The 19,191-nt window shown below is 44.0% G+C and overlaps 1 protein-coding gene across 1 annotated transcript in view; it reads left to right on the forward strand.

Annotated features, from left to right (window-relative positions):
* Positions 1–19,191, forward strand: part of plxna1a (plexin A1a) — a 235,418-nt gene that overhangs the window by 190,870 nt on the left and 25,357 nt on the right. The window contains exons 18-20 of the mRNA XM_030118875.1: positions 1,134–1,277; positions 7,747–7,981; positions 17,273–17,415. Coding sequence (XP_029974735.1) covers positions 1,134–1,277; positions 7,747–7,981; positions 17,273–17,415 — 522 coding nt within the window. The remainder of the gene's footprint in view (positions 1–1,133; positions 1,278–7,746; positions 7,982–17,272; positions 17,416–19,191) is intronic.

Raw genomic sequence — 19,191 nt, forward strand, 5'->3', positions numbered from 1 at the left:
TTTTCATGCCACATTTCCTGTCTGTCTTGTTTTCTTTGTATTCATCTCTCCCCTGTTGCTTTTTTTGTTTTCCTCCTGTTACTTGGATTCATTCTTTTCACACCGCTAACTCCCGTCGACTCCCCCCGCCTCTCTGCTACGGGCAGACGAAGTGTGTGAGCGTGTGTGTATATGTGTGTGTGTGTGAAATCGGACTCGGCATTGAAATGGAAAGACTGGAAGCAAAATTGACAAATGTTGGAATTTACACACTCCTGTTGTGACTTCTGTCGGCTAAACTGAATTCCACGCTCAGACGTGATGCATGTTGGGGTGTGTGTGTGTGTGTGTGTGTGTGTTTGTACACACACCACTTCATTCTATATAACTGGACAAACTCACACAGGCTGACACTGTACGGCTTCTCTACTTGGATCCTTCTGATCTGTAATCGATGGTCACCTCTCTGCAGTGATCCAGGCTGATGCGATGCTGCGTTCCTGACTCCTGGAGACTCACACTGTAACACAAGCCCACTTCATTCAGAGCTCTGGTTTGTTTCTTCGTGAGCAAACTGTGATTCAAAGATCAACGTGTGGAAAGAGTTTTACTCTGATCTCCACTGTGTGAAGAGAAGGAAAACCTGAAAAACATTGATCATCGAATGATTCCAGTAATGAGGTGAAAGATCAGGGAAAATCCACACGGTGAATTTCAATCAGCATCGATTAAAACCACTCAGTGCAAGGCTTCAGGCTCACGGACAGACAGATAGGGAATCGGACCTGCAACCTTCTAACTGAGGAAGTCAGAGTACCTCAGGAAAACTAAGACACAGAAAATGACCTTCCTGGATGTTTGGCTCCTGTTTGTTGGGAAACATTGAAGCTTCCCGTAAATCCAGCAGGCGTGGATGAAGACTGAGCAGTTTAGGACGGACGGATGGCTTTAAGTGGGATTTGTTAATAAAAGTATATAAAGACCCAGCGGTCTGATCCTCCAGGGGGCAATAGACGAGTGATTCTGTTCCTCATCCCCTTCATTCACTGGCAGACAAAAGAAGTGATGCTTTAACAGAGTTTAGCAGAAACAGGATGACTGGAGTTTCGGGAGTTTCATCTCAGATAAATCACTCGTCCTTCTCTGTGTTTTAGGGCCGCAACCTGATCCCGGCGGCGCCGGGAAACAGCCGTCTGAACTACACGGTGCTGATCGGAGAGACTCCCTGCGTCCTGACGCTGTCGGAGAGCCAGCTGCTGTGCGAGTGGCCCAACCTGACGGGACAGCACAAAGTGACGGTCAGACCTGCCGCCGCCGCCGCCGCCGCCGCCGTACACCCTCCTCACCCAGCAGGGCAGCCGGCGAACCGCTGCCTTCAGTCCTGACTGCCCCGCTGGCCGCGGTCATCATGTTGGTCACTGTCAACCTGTTGCTGCGTTTAACTTTATTCTCAGCATTAAGCTCTTATTCCAGCTTGTTTGACTTTATTCTTTGCAAATTTAAAATGTACCTTTCATAATTTTCAATCTTCAAATTAATTTGAATAAACTCAAAGTAACTAAATTAAAATCTCAATGTTAAAACATCAGAATGTCAGGAATGAATTAAGAATATTAATTTTGTATTTTAATCTTGAAACATTTATTTATTTATTACGTATTTTGAAATCTTCTTTTCAAACATTTGAACCTTTTTTCAAACTTTTTAGTTAATTTTTGCTTTAACAAACAACTTCTGAATATTTCATTATGAACTTTTGCCATCATTTTATCATTTTTAAATATGTATATACATTTGTCTTTATTCTTCTATTTATAGTCTATTTTACTTAATTACATTAAAATAATTCCCACTTCTTCCCATGATATTTTTGTAACATGCTGTTTTGAAATATTCCTGTCAGTTTTCACCTTCATTGTATTTTTAACTCTCTTCGCTCCAGAAATTGCATTTTGCCGTCATTCTTAACATTTTGATACTAATGTCAGGGATTAAGTAGCTGCGCTGAAAACGGTAAAGCGTTTCCTCCTTTTCTGTCTTTGAGCTTAATGTCATCTTAAAAAGCAATCACATGCGGTCAAACGCCGGCCGTGCGTCCAATACATGCCGCGGCGCTGCGGGCGTGTTCACGTCGAGTCGACTCCATTAAGTGTTTGAAATGTCACTTCTCGCCGGGCCGTCATTCGCTCGTTCCCGTAACGCGCTCGCCACGACCACGGCGACCCTTTAAAGACGTCCGCCCATGCAAAACTGTCTCTTTCTGTGCAGCGAAGCGCAGCAGCAGCCGAGCAGGCGTCAGCACTTCACACTCCCTCAGAGCCTTCCCAGGTTTTTTTTTTTTATTAGACTCACTTTAATATGACGTCTCGGACGTTTAATAGTACGTGGAATATATGGTCTAAATCCCCGCACGGCGCTCACCTCCGATCACAGCAGCACTCATCCCCGCCCTGTCTCCTCGGAGCTTCCTGCGCCCTCGCCTGTTAAGGTTAACTCATAAAAACATATTTGCATCAGTAAAGACATCTGCTGCGTTTTGACGTCCTTAAATCTGCATCATGATCTGCTTCTGTTACTTATGTCAGGTTCAATTTAAAATGTAATAACAGTCAGTAACGTAGTAATTTTGACCTTTTTTGCTGTAATAAAACTTATAATATCTTCCAAATAGTGTTGTAGATGTTCAGTCTTTATCATTATTACATTTTCCCATGTTGTAATAAGTTGTTACATAATTATTACATAACTGAAGTTGCATTAAATAATCCTGCTTCAACCAAAATGAAGCATAAATATATAAAAGATGCAAACATTTGTTAAATTTTTTAATGCTGTTATATTGTTGCTTTGTTGTCAAATCAGATTCAAGAATGCATTTGAACAAAACAAACTTTGAATTGCTCTCATAGATCCTTGTTTCGGTCTCCAGACTGGCTTCTCCCCGCCGCCGTGCGCTGTGTTGAGTTAAAGCTGATTAATGGAGGGTTGCATCGCGCTTTCACAGCTAATTGCCGGTCTGATAATGAGCCGCTGCATCCTTCCACCTCGACACGTTTAATTCACGGCACCCGGAGAGCGAAGCGGAGCCGAGCGAGGGCCGAACACCAGCTGAATCATGGGGGATGAATTCAGAGGGGACGGACGGTTTGGAGGGACCCGCGCTTCCTGCAGCTCTCTGTCCATGACCGTCTCCCGTCCAGATGTGTTGAGCCGTCGGCCGGCCCCGGGCCGGGCGGCCCCGATCGCCTCTGACTGACGCCGCCTATGAGAGCGGCGCCGAGGCTCCCGGAGCATCTTTTGTGGAGGAAGGTCAAACCTCACCCGGGTGGCTTCGCCGTGAATAAATTTGGATGTTCCTTCTTCCTCCGGATGCGCCGGCCAGGCCCTCCCCATCCTCTTCTAAACTTATCACCGATGTCCTTTCACAGCGGCGTCACTATATCTTTATGACATTTACTCCCTGCGAGCTGCAGCCAATATACCTCGAAAGCCGCTGACAGCACGTCCATGTAATTCAATATGATCGCTCTCCGCGGAACCAGGCGCTCCGAGGCGCGGCTCTCTGGGATTCCTCTCTTATTTTCCCCCTCCTTTTTTCTATTTTGAACAAAATGTCATGTCGAATATCGGCGCGATGCGATGTGTTGGCGGGGGTTGGTCCTTCATCTGACAATAGCTGAAGAAGAAGAAGAAGAAAAAAAAAAAAACACTGGCGCTGTCTGCTTCCATCTCTTCTGCGGCGTGCGGCCATGTTTGCGTCGCCACAGACAAGAAGGACACAGCTGGAGCACCGTAATACGCCCTCCGTAGGGTGACCTACATGATGGCGAACCCCAATGGGCGTTCGGCCATCGCCAGCTTTATGCGTGTGTGTGTGTGTGTGTACAGTAAGAGTGTGTGTGTTGTGTGTCGGCAGCTGTGCTCCCCCTCAGTTCTCCAAGAAACTTGTTTGTTGTTTTGGCCTTCAGCCTTTAGAGTCGGTCCCTGCCAGTCCTTCACTCCGTCAGTAGAATGACAACAGACAGTGTGTCGGCGCCTTATTGCTGCTTAAACTCCTGTCGTCCCAGGATGCACTGCTTCCCCGAGGTTAGCTGTTTTGCATAGAGCGCCGACCTCAGGTTAGATATTAAACACCAGCTGGCAGCGCGAGGGGCCCGGAAAACAACGCCGCGCCCCCCAGATCCCCCCCCCCCCCCCCCCGTCCATCACCGCCGTCATGTATTTCGCATTGAAAGCCGACCGTTAAAAAACATGAGCACCGATTTGCTTTGGGCAAACTCTCTCCTGTTATTAAAAAAAAAAAAAAAAGAAGAAGAAGAAAGAAAAAAAAAATTGGCCTGACTTTTGCAGCGGCAGCGCAGCAGAAGGCTGATCTACAAAGCGCTGCCCCCAAAATAAACATGTAAGGAGTCATTAATATTTAAATGGAGTGGCCTCTAGCAGTCTGTTTCATGTGGAAACATGTTAAAAAGTGACAGAGGCCCCGTCGCTCTCTGGAGTTGTGTTGTTGTTGTGGCGAGAGGTCTTATTTTCCTCTGCAGACACGCCGGCGCGCCGGAACGGGGCGAGCGCAGGTGTCGCTAATAACAATAACAGCCCCTCCATTCTGGGTACGGCGAGCCCGTAAACTGTGTCGGTGAAACCAGACGCCGCCGCGCCGGGCGACAGGAAACACTGAGGCGGATCATTGATATGCTGCTGATTTCATCGGCTCTTCTGACCCGTTTAAGGACATTTCTACTGCTTCTAATGCTGTTTTACCGTCTGCTTGCAGTGTGGTTGACCTCCACCGGGACCACATCTGGAGTTCTGATGAAAACATCACATGAACACAGTGCAGGGAAATGTAACATTACTGAGGTTCAGTCAGTCTTCTCCACCATGGCGTTCAGTTTGATGGCAGTAAATTTACAGTTCATGGTGCAGCAGTAGTGTCTTATTGAATAATTGAGATTGGATGACCAAACTAAGCTTGGTTATAACTTATTAGCCTTTAATCTGAGCTAAAGGGATTCTAGTCATGCGTTTTAATGTTAATTTATGTGGTATTTAAAATTTTTTTAAATCAATTAGGGTTCTAGTTTATTATTTTCTTTTATTGTAGTTGTATTCTGTTCTGATTTGTCTGCTTTTAAATGGTAAAAATTCCATTGCACGACGATACACTTCAGACGTCCCACCATGGTTTCATGCATTCAGATAAAATCGTTGCTCATTTTTAAATGGCGGATTAATGATTCCTCACGAAGCTGCTCAATGTGCTGAATGCATTTTTCAGTGTTCAGCTGCATTTAGAGTGCCACAAGCAAAGAAGAAGCGGCTCCAGAGTTCGACTGTAGTGAGTTTCTCTCACTTCACATCACAAAACTACTTTCTTTCAGATGTCAAGACTCCAGATAAAAACACTGGAATGTAAGTTTGAAAAAGTGCTGCAGCAGATTTAAGTTATTGATCAAAACAAAAACCAAGCAGGTTATTAGCTCCGTCGCTCAGTGAACACTTCCCTGACGTCTTCAGGAAAACTGATGAGCTCTGCTGTGGTGAGAAAACGTCTCTGGGCTTCGTCACCAAGACACACTGAAGATAGTTTAGTTTGGGAAAGCAGCGTCTCTGCAGTCCGGTCATGTCCAGGCTGCTAATTGGCTGCTCCGTCTGAGCCCAGCCGCTCTAATTGTCTTTACTATTGCAAATTTAATTTGTAGGTATTGACGACGCTGATATTGATAAAATGGCGATCTCTATTTCATGTTTTTTTGTTTTTTTTAAATAAGACTTTGATAACGTTAACATGAAAGTGCACTTAAAAGAACTTCAGAGTGAATAATCACACCTCATTTGAATCGGTTATCAACCCCCCTGGTGGATCGCTTGATTTGATAGATTCCACCGCTCAGCATACGTTTGTGTGTGTGTGTGTGTGTGTGTGTGTGTGTGTGTGTGTGTGTGTGTGTGTGTGTGTGTGTGTGTTAAGGTTTTTTGTCTGGGATGCTCTGTGCTTATGTAAATGTAGTTGGGGAAAAAAAAAACATTACATGTGTTTGACTTCCCTTAATTACCACGGCTCCTTGGGGAGAGATTTAAATGCTGGTGATTACTTTGTGTGATTACTTGTGTGTGTGTGTGTGTGTGTGTGTGTGTGTGTGTGTGTGTGTGTGTGTGTGTGTGTGTTTCAGAATGTAAAGTTAAGACGGTCTGTTTTTAGCTCACACCCATAATGCCTTTGTGTCTTTCTGACCTAATTTTTTTCGTCAGTGTTACAGTTGTAATATTTTAAACCGCCGTTGTGTCGTTACCGACGTTGCCGTTGAGTGGTTGGTTTAGCAAGCTAGCCAGCTAGCTAGCTAGCTAGCCTCAACTTGTCTAGTCTCATAAATACACCTTCTCTTCCAAACACAAAACTTGAGCATTACTTGATCAACATCACTGAAAAACTACAATTCCTCTTTTGAATCTGTGTCACACTGATATGATACTCCCTCACTACTGCCACCCTCAGGACAGAAATGGAATCATTTAACTCTAAGAATCTGTAGTTCAATATATATTGCTCTGTGCTATCCAGTATGTTCTATCTTGACCATATCATGATGAATTTCTGGGACTTGATGTCAAATTAAACCAACAGATATTCTCTCCAGTTTTATTCTGATCTTTTATTTTAAAGATAAGATGGTGGAAAAAAAAAACATTTACTTGAAAAATTTGTTGAAGTATGGCTTGAAGGTGCTGTAGGCAGGATTTTGCTAGTCAATGCTAATTTTTCTGTGTTTTCTTTGGATTAAATGTTAGAGTATCCATTGATAATCCTTTAGGATTGTAGCATAATTGCACTACTGTGAAGGCGCAGCATTTCCATCTGTCTCTGTTCTGAGCTGAAAAGGAATCTCGACAGCTCCAGGTATCTTTGACCAATCAGAAGAGCCCATGAGGCTCTAACCGTGATTGGTCGAGGGGCATTAGTCACATGTTCTTGTGGGAGGGGCTTAACTTGCGTAAGGGCGTGATGTCAGAGAAAACAAGACAGGATTGGCTGTGCTGGGTTTCAAATCGCCTTCTTAGATGGGTCAAATCGCCATCTTGCTTAGGTAACCCTAAGCAAGATGGCGGAGATGCCGAATCCTGCCTACAGCACCTTTAAACTACATGCCGTCCAAAATGGCCGCCTTCTGGTAACGTCACAATGTTCAAATTAGGAGAGTAAATTTACTTCGATCACAAACACTGGTTCTTGTGTTATTTATCCACTTTACAGCTTTATTCAAATTTGATGCCAGACTTCATTATTTTAGCCAAAAAAATGAAGCTGTGTATCGCTTTGGTAACGATTTAAAACAAATAAAGAGCCTGAAGAGCCTTGTATAAACTTGTCAGATTTTCATTATCAAACCACTAAAGCTGCTTCTAAACAAAGGAGTGGAGGAAAACCTTTCCTACTGGAGGTGATCAGAGGTTGGTGGAAGCCTCCGTAGTGTGACCCGGTCAGGTTTGGCTGTTTATTGTGAACAGGAGAGATAAAAAGTCCTTGTTGGAGAAATCAGGTCGACGAGCTTCTCTTTCATCACACAACCAACTTTTCTTCTCATCTTTTCCCTAAGTGTGTGCTGATGGAGGTACGAATCCCCTGAATTGAGAGCTGTAGCGCTCTCAGCCAGACGGCGGTAGCAGGCAGGAGGCGGCGGTCACCCGGCGGCCGTCCGGTCAGCGCCCGCGCCCACACACTCCGCTTCCCTCCCCTCTGATCACTCTGTCTCTCCGCTGCGTGTTCAGATCCGGGCCGGCGGGTTCGAGTACTCCCCCGGGACCCTCCACATCTACTCAGACAGCCTGCTGACGCTCCCCGCCATCATCGGCATCGGCGGGGGCGGCGGCCTGCTCCTGCTGGTCATCATCGCCGTGCTGATCGCCTACAAGAGGAAGTCGAGGGACGCCGACCGAACGCTGAAGCGGCTGCAGCTTCAGATGGACAACCTGGAGTCCAGAGTGGCCCTGGAGTGTAAAGAAGGTAGGCAGTAAAGACCAGACCCGCTCCCCATTAGGAAATTACTACTGTGATGAGGAGTGCATTAATGTCTTTTCATCCTAAAATTACGGTTTTCATCAGCAAAAGTGATAAATCGCGGAGCGTTTTTCATGAAGTGTTGAGAGCACTGGGGAAAAGACATTAGCAGAGCAGCCAAAATCAATGAAGTTCCTTCTTTTTTTTAAATACTTACATAAAGACAGCAATTTAAAGGTTGCTTTTATCCTCTCTTTATTGTCTAAACTTTACATGTAGCCGTCTGAAAGCAGAGCCGATGACTGGCCTCCTCAGCAGGTCGCGGTTGATGTTTATTACTTGATCTGCATGACGCATTGAGCAGCTGGTAGTGTCGACGCCGGTGAAGGGACGCCGCCGCCGCGTAGCGTCAATGCCATCCCTTCACCCCGGAAGTCCTGTGTCGAGGTCGAACGTGCCGTAAAGCAGTTTGCCGCCATAACGCCAGGGTCCTAGAAAGATCGGTCCAAACCACATGAGGACCTTGGACTTGTTAATTCCAGTCATGAGCTGTTTGGTGCCAAGACTGGAAATAAGACTGAGAGTTTTATCGTCGGGTGAAAGTCAGCAGACTGCAGCTGCGAGCTCTGAGCTTCCTGCACCGCGTTGTCTGGACCAATCACAGAACTTGAGATCCGCTTACTTTCCCTTGTGTTCTTTGTATATTTGACACATATTTAGAAATTTCTGAGGTTTGTGTCAGCTCAGGCATCCTGACCAAGCTCAGAACCATTGAGAGCAACAAGAATAAAGTCCAACTGTTGGTGATATTAGCTTTAACTTGTATCCACAGTGTCTGCTTTTGCATCCCTGATTTAGGACTTTATACAAACCTTCTGATGCTGTGTGCATGTTGGCAGTTTTTCTGCTGCTTTCTTTCAATTTTTAAGCAGAATCATTAACAATGTAGAGCATCTTCCTCCAACTAAAGAATGGAACTTAATCTAAACTCAGTGAATTATGACAGGAGTTAGTGTTACTAGCTATCATACTTATTTATATTAACTTGATAAGTAACCTTTTGTAAGTTGGCGTAAATCAGTAAGTAACTGTAATCATGTTAAAGCTGATTTTCCAGCCTAAGGCTCCATTTACACAACATTGTTTTCGAATTTCCATCTTACATTTAAATTTCATTATTTTATTAGAAATAAAACATAGTTTTTTTGATAGGTTGTAATCTCCTTTGATGAGTCGCTGCTGGTTGCCTGGAAACTCGACAGCGATCACAAAGCAAACGATTCCCGCACATGAATTGATTAACAAAGGTGTTACCAATTATCATGCGGAGTTAATTCAACCTTTAACATTTACATTTTCTATAGTATGTGTGACGGCGGGTCTATATTCATTAAATTACTCGCAAATCTAAAAAAGGAAAGAAAAAAAAAAAGCAAATGTCAGCCAGGGGCTAATGAAGAACGCCGCCGCCGCCGCACAAAGCACTTCCTCCATTTACAGCCCCTCACAAAGGAGCTTAGTTCGCTAAAGACAGAAATATTACTGAAATCCTGAGACGAGGCAGTATTTCGGCAAATTTCAAACGGTAATTTTGCAGAAACACAGTTTAAAGGGACATTTTATAGCTGAAAATGTTGTCTCGCAGCGATATATGGAGAGATTTACGAGCAGCTCTAAATGTGAATGAAGCTGCGGAGATGGAGGACGAGGTGCGGATCCTGTGATCATTACCAACCGCAGGGAGTCTGCAGGGTTTGTTTACCCAGGCAAGTGCATAAGTGTGTCACAGCTGAGTCATTGCACATAAAAAAAGCAGCTTATTTATGTAGATACAAAGCTGTATTAATATTATTCGCACGTAAACAAGGGGAGCTAACAGCCACGTTTCACCCAAACACAGACGAGGCAGGGCGTGATATGTATAGCATCAATGTGACGGGAAACAGCACACACACGGAGGCTGAACTGAAAAGAGAAAATACTTCCAAATAAATTATGCGCAATCTGAGTGAAAAAAAAAAAAAAAGAATGCAATGATGTGCAAATCGTCTTAATCCCTGATTTGATTAAAAATACCGAGAAATCTCAAATATGGAAACTGAGGAAGTTTGCTGGATTTGAAAATTATGCACACTCATTTTAGATTTGATGGCATTTGGAAGAATTCGGAGGCAGCTGGGAACTGAGGAGACCAACTGTTGTTGCGTTGGACGTCATGTTTGGAATATTTCCCCTTGTGCTGGGTGAAGTGTTTTTCCTCCTTTGTCATGGTCACTTTCATTAGACACATATGAAGAGGGCTGCAGCCACCGACGGCCAGTAATCGTTATGGCTGGGAGGCAAAACGTTCCTTCCAATGCACTTGACAAAAGTACAAAAACCGTGACGTTTCAAACACGCACGTCTGTTTTCCTGCAGACGCTGAGTATAAATCATGAGTTTAAGTCGTGTTTTCCATGTGGACCAACTCACATCGACGCCGTTCCGCGTGCTGCCTCTGCATCTCCTGACAAGATTGATAGTCGGTCCTTCTGGCCCCGAAGAACACCGCGTGATTAAATATTGTCATGTATTTACTCATCAGATCAACTTACACTTTGCCTCAGTCCATTGAAATGAGCTGGGATCCACCGAGGAGCGGAGCAGGACTCAATATTTATCCTTCCTTACAGTAGAAACCCATCCGGCGGGAATTAAAAGGACAGGAGCGCGTTCCGACGGACAGGAATATCAATACCGAGTACATGCATTTCTTCAACGTTAATTAAAGGGACCTAACACACGACTGCACAGACATGCACACGTACGAGCGCAGCATCCTCCGCTGTAACTATGGATGTAAACAATGTAATCAAGTAAACAGTGGAGGCTGAAGGCCTGAAACACATGAATGTTTTAGATTTCTCAGTTTATTCTGTAATTCATTGCTTGGTGTTGAAGTTTGACTTGGTGACTGTAAAATGTACAAAATGCAGTTCATCAATTCAACTTTGATGAATAACGTCAGGATATTTTCACCTGATTGGTGTTTTTCTTTGAAGCCGTTTGTTGCAGAGCTTTCAGACCGGCCCCTCCATTTGGGGGTTTTTTTTAACCTTTACATCACAGAAGCAATAAAAACTATCATTGTCAACATTTATCAAAAAAAAGTGACAAATTATTTTTATGTTGCTGTTAAATCATGTTTGGAACATTCAAAAAGAATTGAAATTAATGCAAATAATCACAATTTTTTCACAAAAACGTATGAATAACGGTCACTAGATTGACAGCTCTAATGATTTATACATCTTATTCACTTTGTCCACGTCGCAGCATAAACAGTACAATGTTCCGCTGAAAGCCTCCAGATCACCTCGATGGATTTTCTGGCTCTTGAAGTGGAAGTATTGACGTCTGGTTTGACGACGGCGGTCACAGAGCTCGCTGTTAAACCCGTTAGTCGTCCGAGACTTGGCAGCACAAGGGCGAGACCGCCTGAGGACAGGCGGGGGGAGGCGGGGCTGCGAGAGGGTGGATGGTGGGAGAGGGCAGGAGGGCAAAGCAATGAGGCGACTGTTTACAGAGAGGCTGAGAGGAGGAAGGTGAGGCGGCGGCGGCGGCGGCTGGATGACTGATGTGAAGACAGCTCAGGTGTTTACACTCAGTATAATGACACAGGCCTGGTAGCCAGTTATAATATGATTACATTACACGTCTTGACACTGGAGTCACAACTCCATCAGCTGCCAAGGATCGGCTGTCAAACAGCCACTGAAACGGCCACTGATATAAGAAGTGCTGCATTTTCAGGGCCAGCGCTGCTCGCACCCTCACGCCGCTGACATTTTCAGAGGCGTGTCGCGAACCTCGGTGCGTATATGGTGTGTTTTTTTCCAAGAGAAAGAAAGAAAAAAAAAAAAAACCTGAGAAAGTCAGTGCTGTTTCTGCATGGATGAGACCGTGGAGCTTCAGCTCCAGTGACAGCTCTGGGGAGTGCGGCGGCGGCGGTCCCGCCTTCCATCCAGCAGCCTCCCCGCCCCGCCTGCTGCACTCCCAGCTGGACCGTGGAGACGGGACGGCGTCCGCAGGCGGAGGAACAGATGAAGGGGGCGGGCCGCCGTGGGTGTCACCAGAGAAGCGTGTGAGAGTCTTGTTATATCACCTGCAGTGGGCGTGACGCCGGAGACGCCGTTGACCTGCCGGGTCCGGCCCACTTCTCGCTTTCATGCAGCCCTAAAGGTTAACGTGTGGCGTTAGAGGTCACTGCTTGGCCTGCCGTGCCGCGGTTCAGGTAAGAGTGAAGACGTAGGGCCTGTATTATGTCAATGTGAAAACAAGTCAACAACAACAAGCGTTTGTTGTGAGGATCTTGAAAGGAAAGAACCTTTCAGTTCAGTCGGCTGTGAAAATTAGACTTCAGACTGAACACTGTCATCCACCATGTTGTTCTAGCAGCTGGGACGACCGGCTGCAGAGTCTGAGGAGCTCAGAGATATCTGTGACCCTCTCCGACACAAAGAACCTCTGATACCAAATAGAAGATTCAGAAAATTTGAGACTGGCTTTCGAATGTCATGCACTGCCACTGCAATTCAGAAATTCATTCAACTTTTTGAATTGTTGCATTGTATTCGCTGACATTGTTCTTCTTGTCCATCTACTCGTTCCTGTGCAGATACATCTATTTACTACATTCCTGATGTGTAACTGCAATCTACTCAGAGATGGAGCCCGAGCTTTTTCAAAAAGTTTTTTTTTCCATTGTTCACATAGAAACATAAGATTTTTTTTAAAAAGTTCCACCTTAAGGGCGTTGTTTTTAAAAAGTTGCATTTTCAGTGAGTCCAAGCACCGTTGTCATATAAAAGAAATACAAACTACAATAAAGTTTCCTGTTTTCTCTTGAAAACATTGGAAACAGGACCTCAGACAGATCGATAAGATACAAACCCTTATTTCAGTTTTTTTTTGTCCATGAAAATTTTCTTTGGAAAGACTGAACAAGACACTGTGTGTCTGATTTACTGCTCGGATCGTTACCCAAACCTGTTGCACCTTTGGTTTATGTAGGTATTGTGGGTTCAACTGAGAATAACTGTATGAGAGACGTCATGGCAGTGATCTGCTGGAAATGTTTTCACATTCATTTGTTTCTTCACCACAGAGAAATGAGATATTATTGAGTTCAACGTGTTGAAAGAGGATTTTGTCTTTCATTTAAATTACTAAGATAGTTTTGCGGCATCCCCTGTCACTGATAATGACTCAGTAATGTAGACAAGAAGACTTTGTTGGTTCTGCTTTAACCGTTGCTCTTTAAATGTGGCGTAAAGTCTGTTGGAGGCAGTGAATGAGTGTGTCTCTTCCTTATTTTCCTGTGGGCTGGGTTCACGTGCACTCCTGATGGTGATGAGCATGTTGTGTTCGGTATAACCTCATGAGTTCTCGTCTTGGTCTGAGCACTTTGTTAACCGTGCTCTTTGTCTGCCGTTTTAAATGCAGCCAAGCAGAAAATAGGAAGTGAGCAGCATTTAGAGAAACATGTGATTACTGTGACATTACGCCCCGCAGGAGGAAAACCTTATTGTGGATGTGATGATAAGAAAACAGCACAAACAGGCACTAATAATACACATTACGACTGGAGAAACCAGCTTTAACCGAGAGCTCGTGAAACTTTGAATTGACGAGACATATATGGCCCAAAACATCAAGCTGAGGATCTGTATAAGTTCTGTTTAACCTTGAATGTTTGGCTGGGTTCTTACTCGTCAATGTTAGAGGTGTTCTGAATGCAGGACAGATTTATTAAAGTGACACATGGATTTTCTAAGCTAAAACACAAAAAGCAGTTTCCTGCTATAGTCCAGAAGTAACTGGAGGAAACCCCATTGACCCATGGGGAGAACATGCAAACTACTCAATACTAGTGCAGGCGTTTCAAACACATTTCAGTTCAGGGCCCAGGTTCATCTGGAGTGGATCAGACAGGTGTAATATCACCATTTAAACTTGAAACCTCTTTTTTTACAATGCAGAGATGTGATTTCAACGACTTTGGCCCCCTGCTGTGCTCTCCTGGTGTCCTCTGGAGGGGGCCGTGGACCTTAGTGGGAAACCATTGGTGCAAAGCATGAGGTTAAGTGAATTAGCAGTTTTGTGTGTTTAGACATCAGACTGTTTGATTGAACATGCGGTGAAGCGACTTTGTGTTTGGTTTGACCTGCTGAACTCGGCTGCCTGTTCGCTCTGATGCCACATCCGACGCCATCATTCTGCCTCCAATCACGCCAAACAGCTGCTCACCCTCCTTTAACAGCTTCTAAATTAACTGAAATCTCAAACTGTTCTTTTTCCTAATTCAACGGCAACCCTTTGTAAATGCTGATAAAACATGTTGACAATGGCTGCTCGCAAAAAATGTGACATTTGGCCCAAAGCTAATGAGCAACATAAACTTTGTCTGAATGTTGTACTTCAAAAGCGAAGCCGGAATTGAAGCCTTTCCTTCGCCTGGAGTTGTGTTTGTCACCGACAAACAAAAGGAAACCAGTTCATTATCTGCCGAAGCGCTGGTGGCCTGCACAGCTGCTGTTTAGAAAAGGTTATCGTCTTTCTTCCCGCTGCCTTTGATTCCGCCGTCATGTATCATTTTAAAAGACCTGCCAGCCAATCAAAACCCGACTTTCCCAAACCATATTTTTGCCATTTCTGTTGCAGCCCTTTTGAAGTGGAGCCATTTACCATCTGAGCAATAAATAAGGCTGATTAATGGATGGAGGAGACGCGAAGTGGAGGAGAAAATAGAGTAGAGAATCTGGGAGCAAACCTGCCTAATTTGTACCCCCTTCAGTAAATTCCCCACCACTGCTTTGTCTTCAGTCTGATTAACCCGCATCTTTAATCCGGAGTTTTCTTGTTTTTTCTGGCCTCACTTCCTTACCTCCCGTCCTTTCTTTTCCCCTCCGTCTCCTCGCTTTCCTCTCCTCTCCGTCTCTCTCGTGGACCAAACAGTCCAATAACAGCTGGGGGAAATTATGCATGAAAACTCATCCGTCGCTCTCTTAATAATTATCCACTCATGCATTTAATTGACTTTCCTTTTCAGGAACTTTGTTTTCTCTCTCTGGTTTCCTTATTTTATTTTATTTTTTTTCCCCCGACGTCGTTGTTTTTGACAGTTTTTGGATTGAAATCTTCCAGACTAAGACTTCAAGGCTGACATTCAATTTGCTTAATTCCTAAAGTCTTTCATTTGAAATGTGCTTCAATTTATGTGTTCTTAGTTAGAAATGCAATTAAAAGTAAACTGCGGGCTTTTTCAATAACTTGTCCTTTATGAAAAGTACTTGAATAGATAATTCTGGAGTCTTTATTATGATTTAATGTCCAGCCGTCCTTGCGTTGGCCCATTCCTCTGTCTCGTCTGTATATCGGTCCACATTTATTGCTTCCGTTGGTATCGGTCTTCATCACCGGTGACCTTTATTCCTCGGCATCACCCGCCTGGCCCTATTATTAAGACTCCTCCACCTGATATTATGCATTATTTGCGCCGTCTGTCTGGATTCCCTTCTTTCCTTGGTCTCTGGCAGACCCTCTATCCGACCTGTACGCCTTGTTTACTGCGGTCTCACACTTTCAGCTGAAGCTTTCGTCGTTATCGATGCGTCCGCCGCACATCTTTGGGATCAGAGCCGTGAGTTTATCGGTACGAGAGGGGGCATCAGTTACTGGGCTCTTCATAAAAGTATTGAAATAAAGGTCATCTGTTTAGCAGACCGGTAGGTCTGCTGTGCATCACCAACCGTGGCAGCAACGTGCTGTTCTGAAGGTGGATGAGGCAAATTGTGACACAAAACTACCTCCTCCTATGAATAGCTAAAACACATCGGATTGAAATTATTTGGGCATTCATGTGACGTTTATGCTCTTATTTTTCAATCAGTATGAGGTACACCCACTTCCACATTGTCCCTAATGCACGGCTCACCACTGTCTATGAGCGAGATTGACTATTTGTTAGGGTGAATATTAACTTTAAGCAATCAGAGATGGGCAGATATTGCTAATATCCATTAATTATACTAATATTATTTGAAAATGAGCAAAAAATATAAAGTAGTCTTACATGTCTCTGTTAAAAAAAAAAAAAAAAAAAGTGTCTTGGATGCTTTAAATGAAGGTAAGAATTGAGAGTACACCCATTTCTCCAGGCGTGGTGCAGTTTTAAACTCCTTGAATATATTTGCATAGCCAAACGTACAGTAGTTAATAGGTTGTGAAAGCATCCCTAATTGAAGATTCCTTGGCTTTTTTTTTTTGCTTTTTTTCCCCCTCAAAACTCAGCGCTGTCGAGACAGCTTGCAACAGCGCAAAAGTTCACCAAAGTCAGATTCGGTTAGCCTCCAGGAGAGGAGTCATTGATAGTGACAGGCCCATCCAAACGAATTGATCCCGATGCAAAAATTCAACAAATTAAATTGTGGTGTGATGAGGCCTTTAGGAGCAGCTTTCACTGCACAGTCAGGTACGTTTAGTGGTCTGCCAGCAGGTCAGATTATGACTTGAGAGAAATATCAAGGAAATCCTTCCAGTTATTCAAAAATATCTCTTCAACATTTATTATGTTACAAAGCAGCAATGCGGTGAGGGAATATCAACCAGCTGTAGAGGCTCTTTCAAAATAAAACAACAGATTTAATTGATGACTTCTCAAAAGAACAATAAATGAAGGCATATAAACAATGTGGAAAACTGTTGTGAAGAGATGTGCTCAATAGAAGTTTGAAATTTTAAATAATTTAAAATGTAACGGAATCTCTGCACAAAACAGCAACAATGACTGAAAACAGACATGAAAAGCATCACAGACGGAAGGACAATGAGTGGCCTGGCTGGAAGCTGCAGAAAAAAAATCAAATGAAAGTAGACACAAAAAAATGCTTCAAAGAAGATACAGTTTCCAAGACACAAATGGCAAGAAAATGATGCAAAACTACCAAATTAAGTTGCAGACGGATCCTGAAAAACTGCAAAAATGTTCCAGATAATACCTAAAATGACCGAGACGTGACACAATCCAACAAGATGAGAGACCATAATTATCAGGAAAATAGCACTGATGCGACACAAAAAGCAAAATGGGACACAAATAGAATCCAATGTTAGGTTTTAAATGGCAACATTGAGAAACATGAAATGAAACACTTAGAATTATAGGGTTCCTTTAACATCCATATCACAGTAGGACTTGGATCATTTCATGTCCACATCTTTCACCTTCTTCATCTGTCCATCTCACTTTCTCTGCAGCTTTCGCCGAGCTTCAGACCGACATCCACGAGCTGACCCAGGAGCTGGACGGAGCCGGGATCCCCTTCCTGGACTATCGGACCTACGCTATGAGGGTCCTGTTTCCCGGGATCGAAGATCACCCGGTTCTCAAGGAGATGGAGGTACGGGTCAGTACGCCTCCGGCCAAACTCACAGCAGACTAACCAATGACAGTCGGCCCAAACACCCAAAGCAGAGATGTTACGGTCGTTGCTCGAACTCAGAACGGCTCTACTCAGCGGCCACGCCTCGCATTCCGCTGCGCGATGCGTCAGGCTCGCGTGACGGGCCTCATCAACGGCAGAACTCTTGACAAGTCTGGAGATACGAGACGAGATGAGCCCCAGACGCTGTTCACCCTAAAGCAATCACTCAGTCTATATTTTCCCGACTCCGTCTGAATGCGTTCAGCTCATCTCAATGAGAGCAAATGACTTTTTGGAGAGCCTCGGTATCATCATTAGTCTGATCTCACGGGACACGCACTCACCGTATTCTCTTGATGTAGATGAGAAGCAAGTGTTGCTCTGATTTTGCCAAAAAGAAACGTTACGTAAGACATTCTGAAAAAAAGAAAATGTCAGAGAGCAGGGTGGGGGCCGGGCTCGGAGGGAAACTGGGACTCGGGGTTAGCAGGATTGTTCCCTGCATTATACATCACACTTAAGTTACTGATTGAACCAGTACATGCAACCACCTTGTCAGCACAGCCGGGTGGAGATAGTGAACCTGATTTATCAAGACGTTTCACCACCGAGACCAAGGGAAGTAGAATTAATCGGATGTCAACATAAACTACTCTCCTCCAGAAGCTTGAGAAAAAAAAGCCCAGAGAGCCAGCGCTTGTAATCAGCAGTATCATTAAGATGTAGAATCTGGTGCTGCTCCATTGACTTTGATTGGAGTGCTGACTTTTTAGAGTCGAGGAATAATTTGTTTGACCTTTTACAGCTTAATTTAATCGCTCTAATCCAGAAAGTGGATTTATATTCTTAGAAGAAAAAGCCCTGTGGGTGGTCTCATAGCTGTCACTTGTTCCTTTTTTTAATTCATTCCTAGTGATTCATTCATGGTTATTTTTGAAGTAAAAGCCCGTTGTGGCTCCCCTGTCAGGACTTCTGCGCTTGAACTTTTATCTACTGATGCTGCAAAATTGGAAAGCCGACGAAGTGGCTGCCGAGTGCAGACCAACTAAGCCAAAATCTTTCCATTTGGTTTGCCACTGCTCCAGTACCTTGTTTAGAATGTGTGCAGGTGGTCCTGAAGTCTAAACTTAGCCTTTGATTTGGAGGGACAGTTTCAACAGGTCTGAGGAGAATGATCAATTGACACGATCGCCGTACTCATGGAAACACATCATTGCAGTTTGAATGCCACACTGCCAGTTGCTGCTGTGTTTGTGTAACACAACCACCTATGCATTTACGCAGACAACAGTGCTTTGTAAAGATTTAAGCTCCTTTAAGCAGTCTTTCTTCATCATGGAAATCCACTCAGTATGTATCTAAGACAAGGGTCTCCATGTATGCAGATGATGGTGCAGTAAATGTTAGTACATGGTGGAAATGTTACTGTTAAATTCAACTAAATAAATAGAACAAACACTGTGCTAATCATCATAGTTATTATTGTTGATGTACTCAACTATAGCTGTCCGGAAAAGTTAAAAAAATATTCCCTGTTCTCATAGAAATGGTGAGGGGAGCATTTCAAAAAAGTCGCACAGATTTCCAGTAATGTAGTCACGTAATCGATCAGCCAAAAATGAACCAACATTTAATGTTTTCACTTGAGGAGTTTTTCACATAAAGAAAAACCTGAAAACGGCTTGAGTTAGTCCCAAATTGTTTCGCTTCTTGAACGATAAATATCATTCACTGAAACTACGCTGAGAAAAC

The sequence above is a fragment of the Salarias fasciatus genome, chromosome 20 (genome assembly GCF_902148845.1).
Source record: "Salarias fasciatus chromosome 20, fSalaFa1.1, whole genome shotgun sequence".
Taxonomy (NCBI): Eukaryota; Metazoa; Chordata; class Actinopteri; order Blenniiformes; family Blenniidae; genus Salarias; species Salarias fasciatus.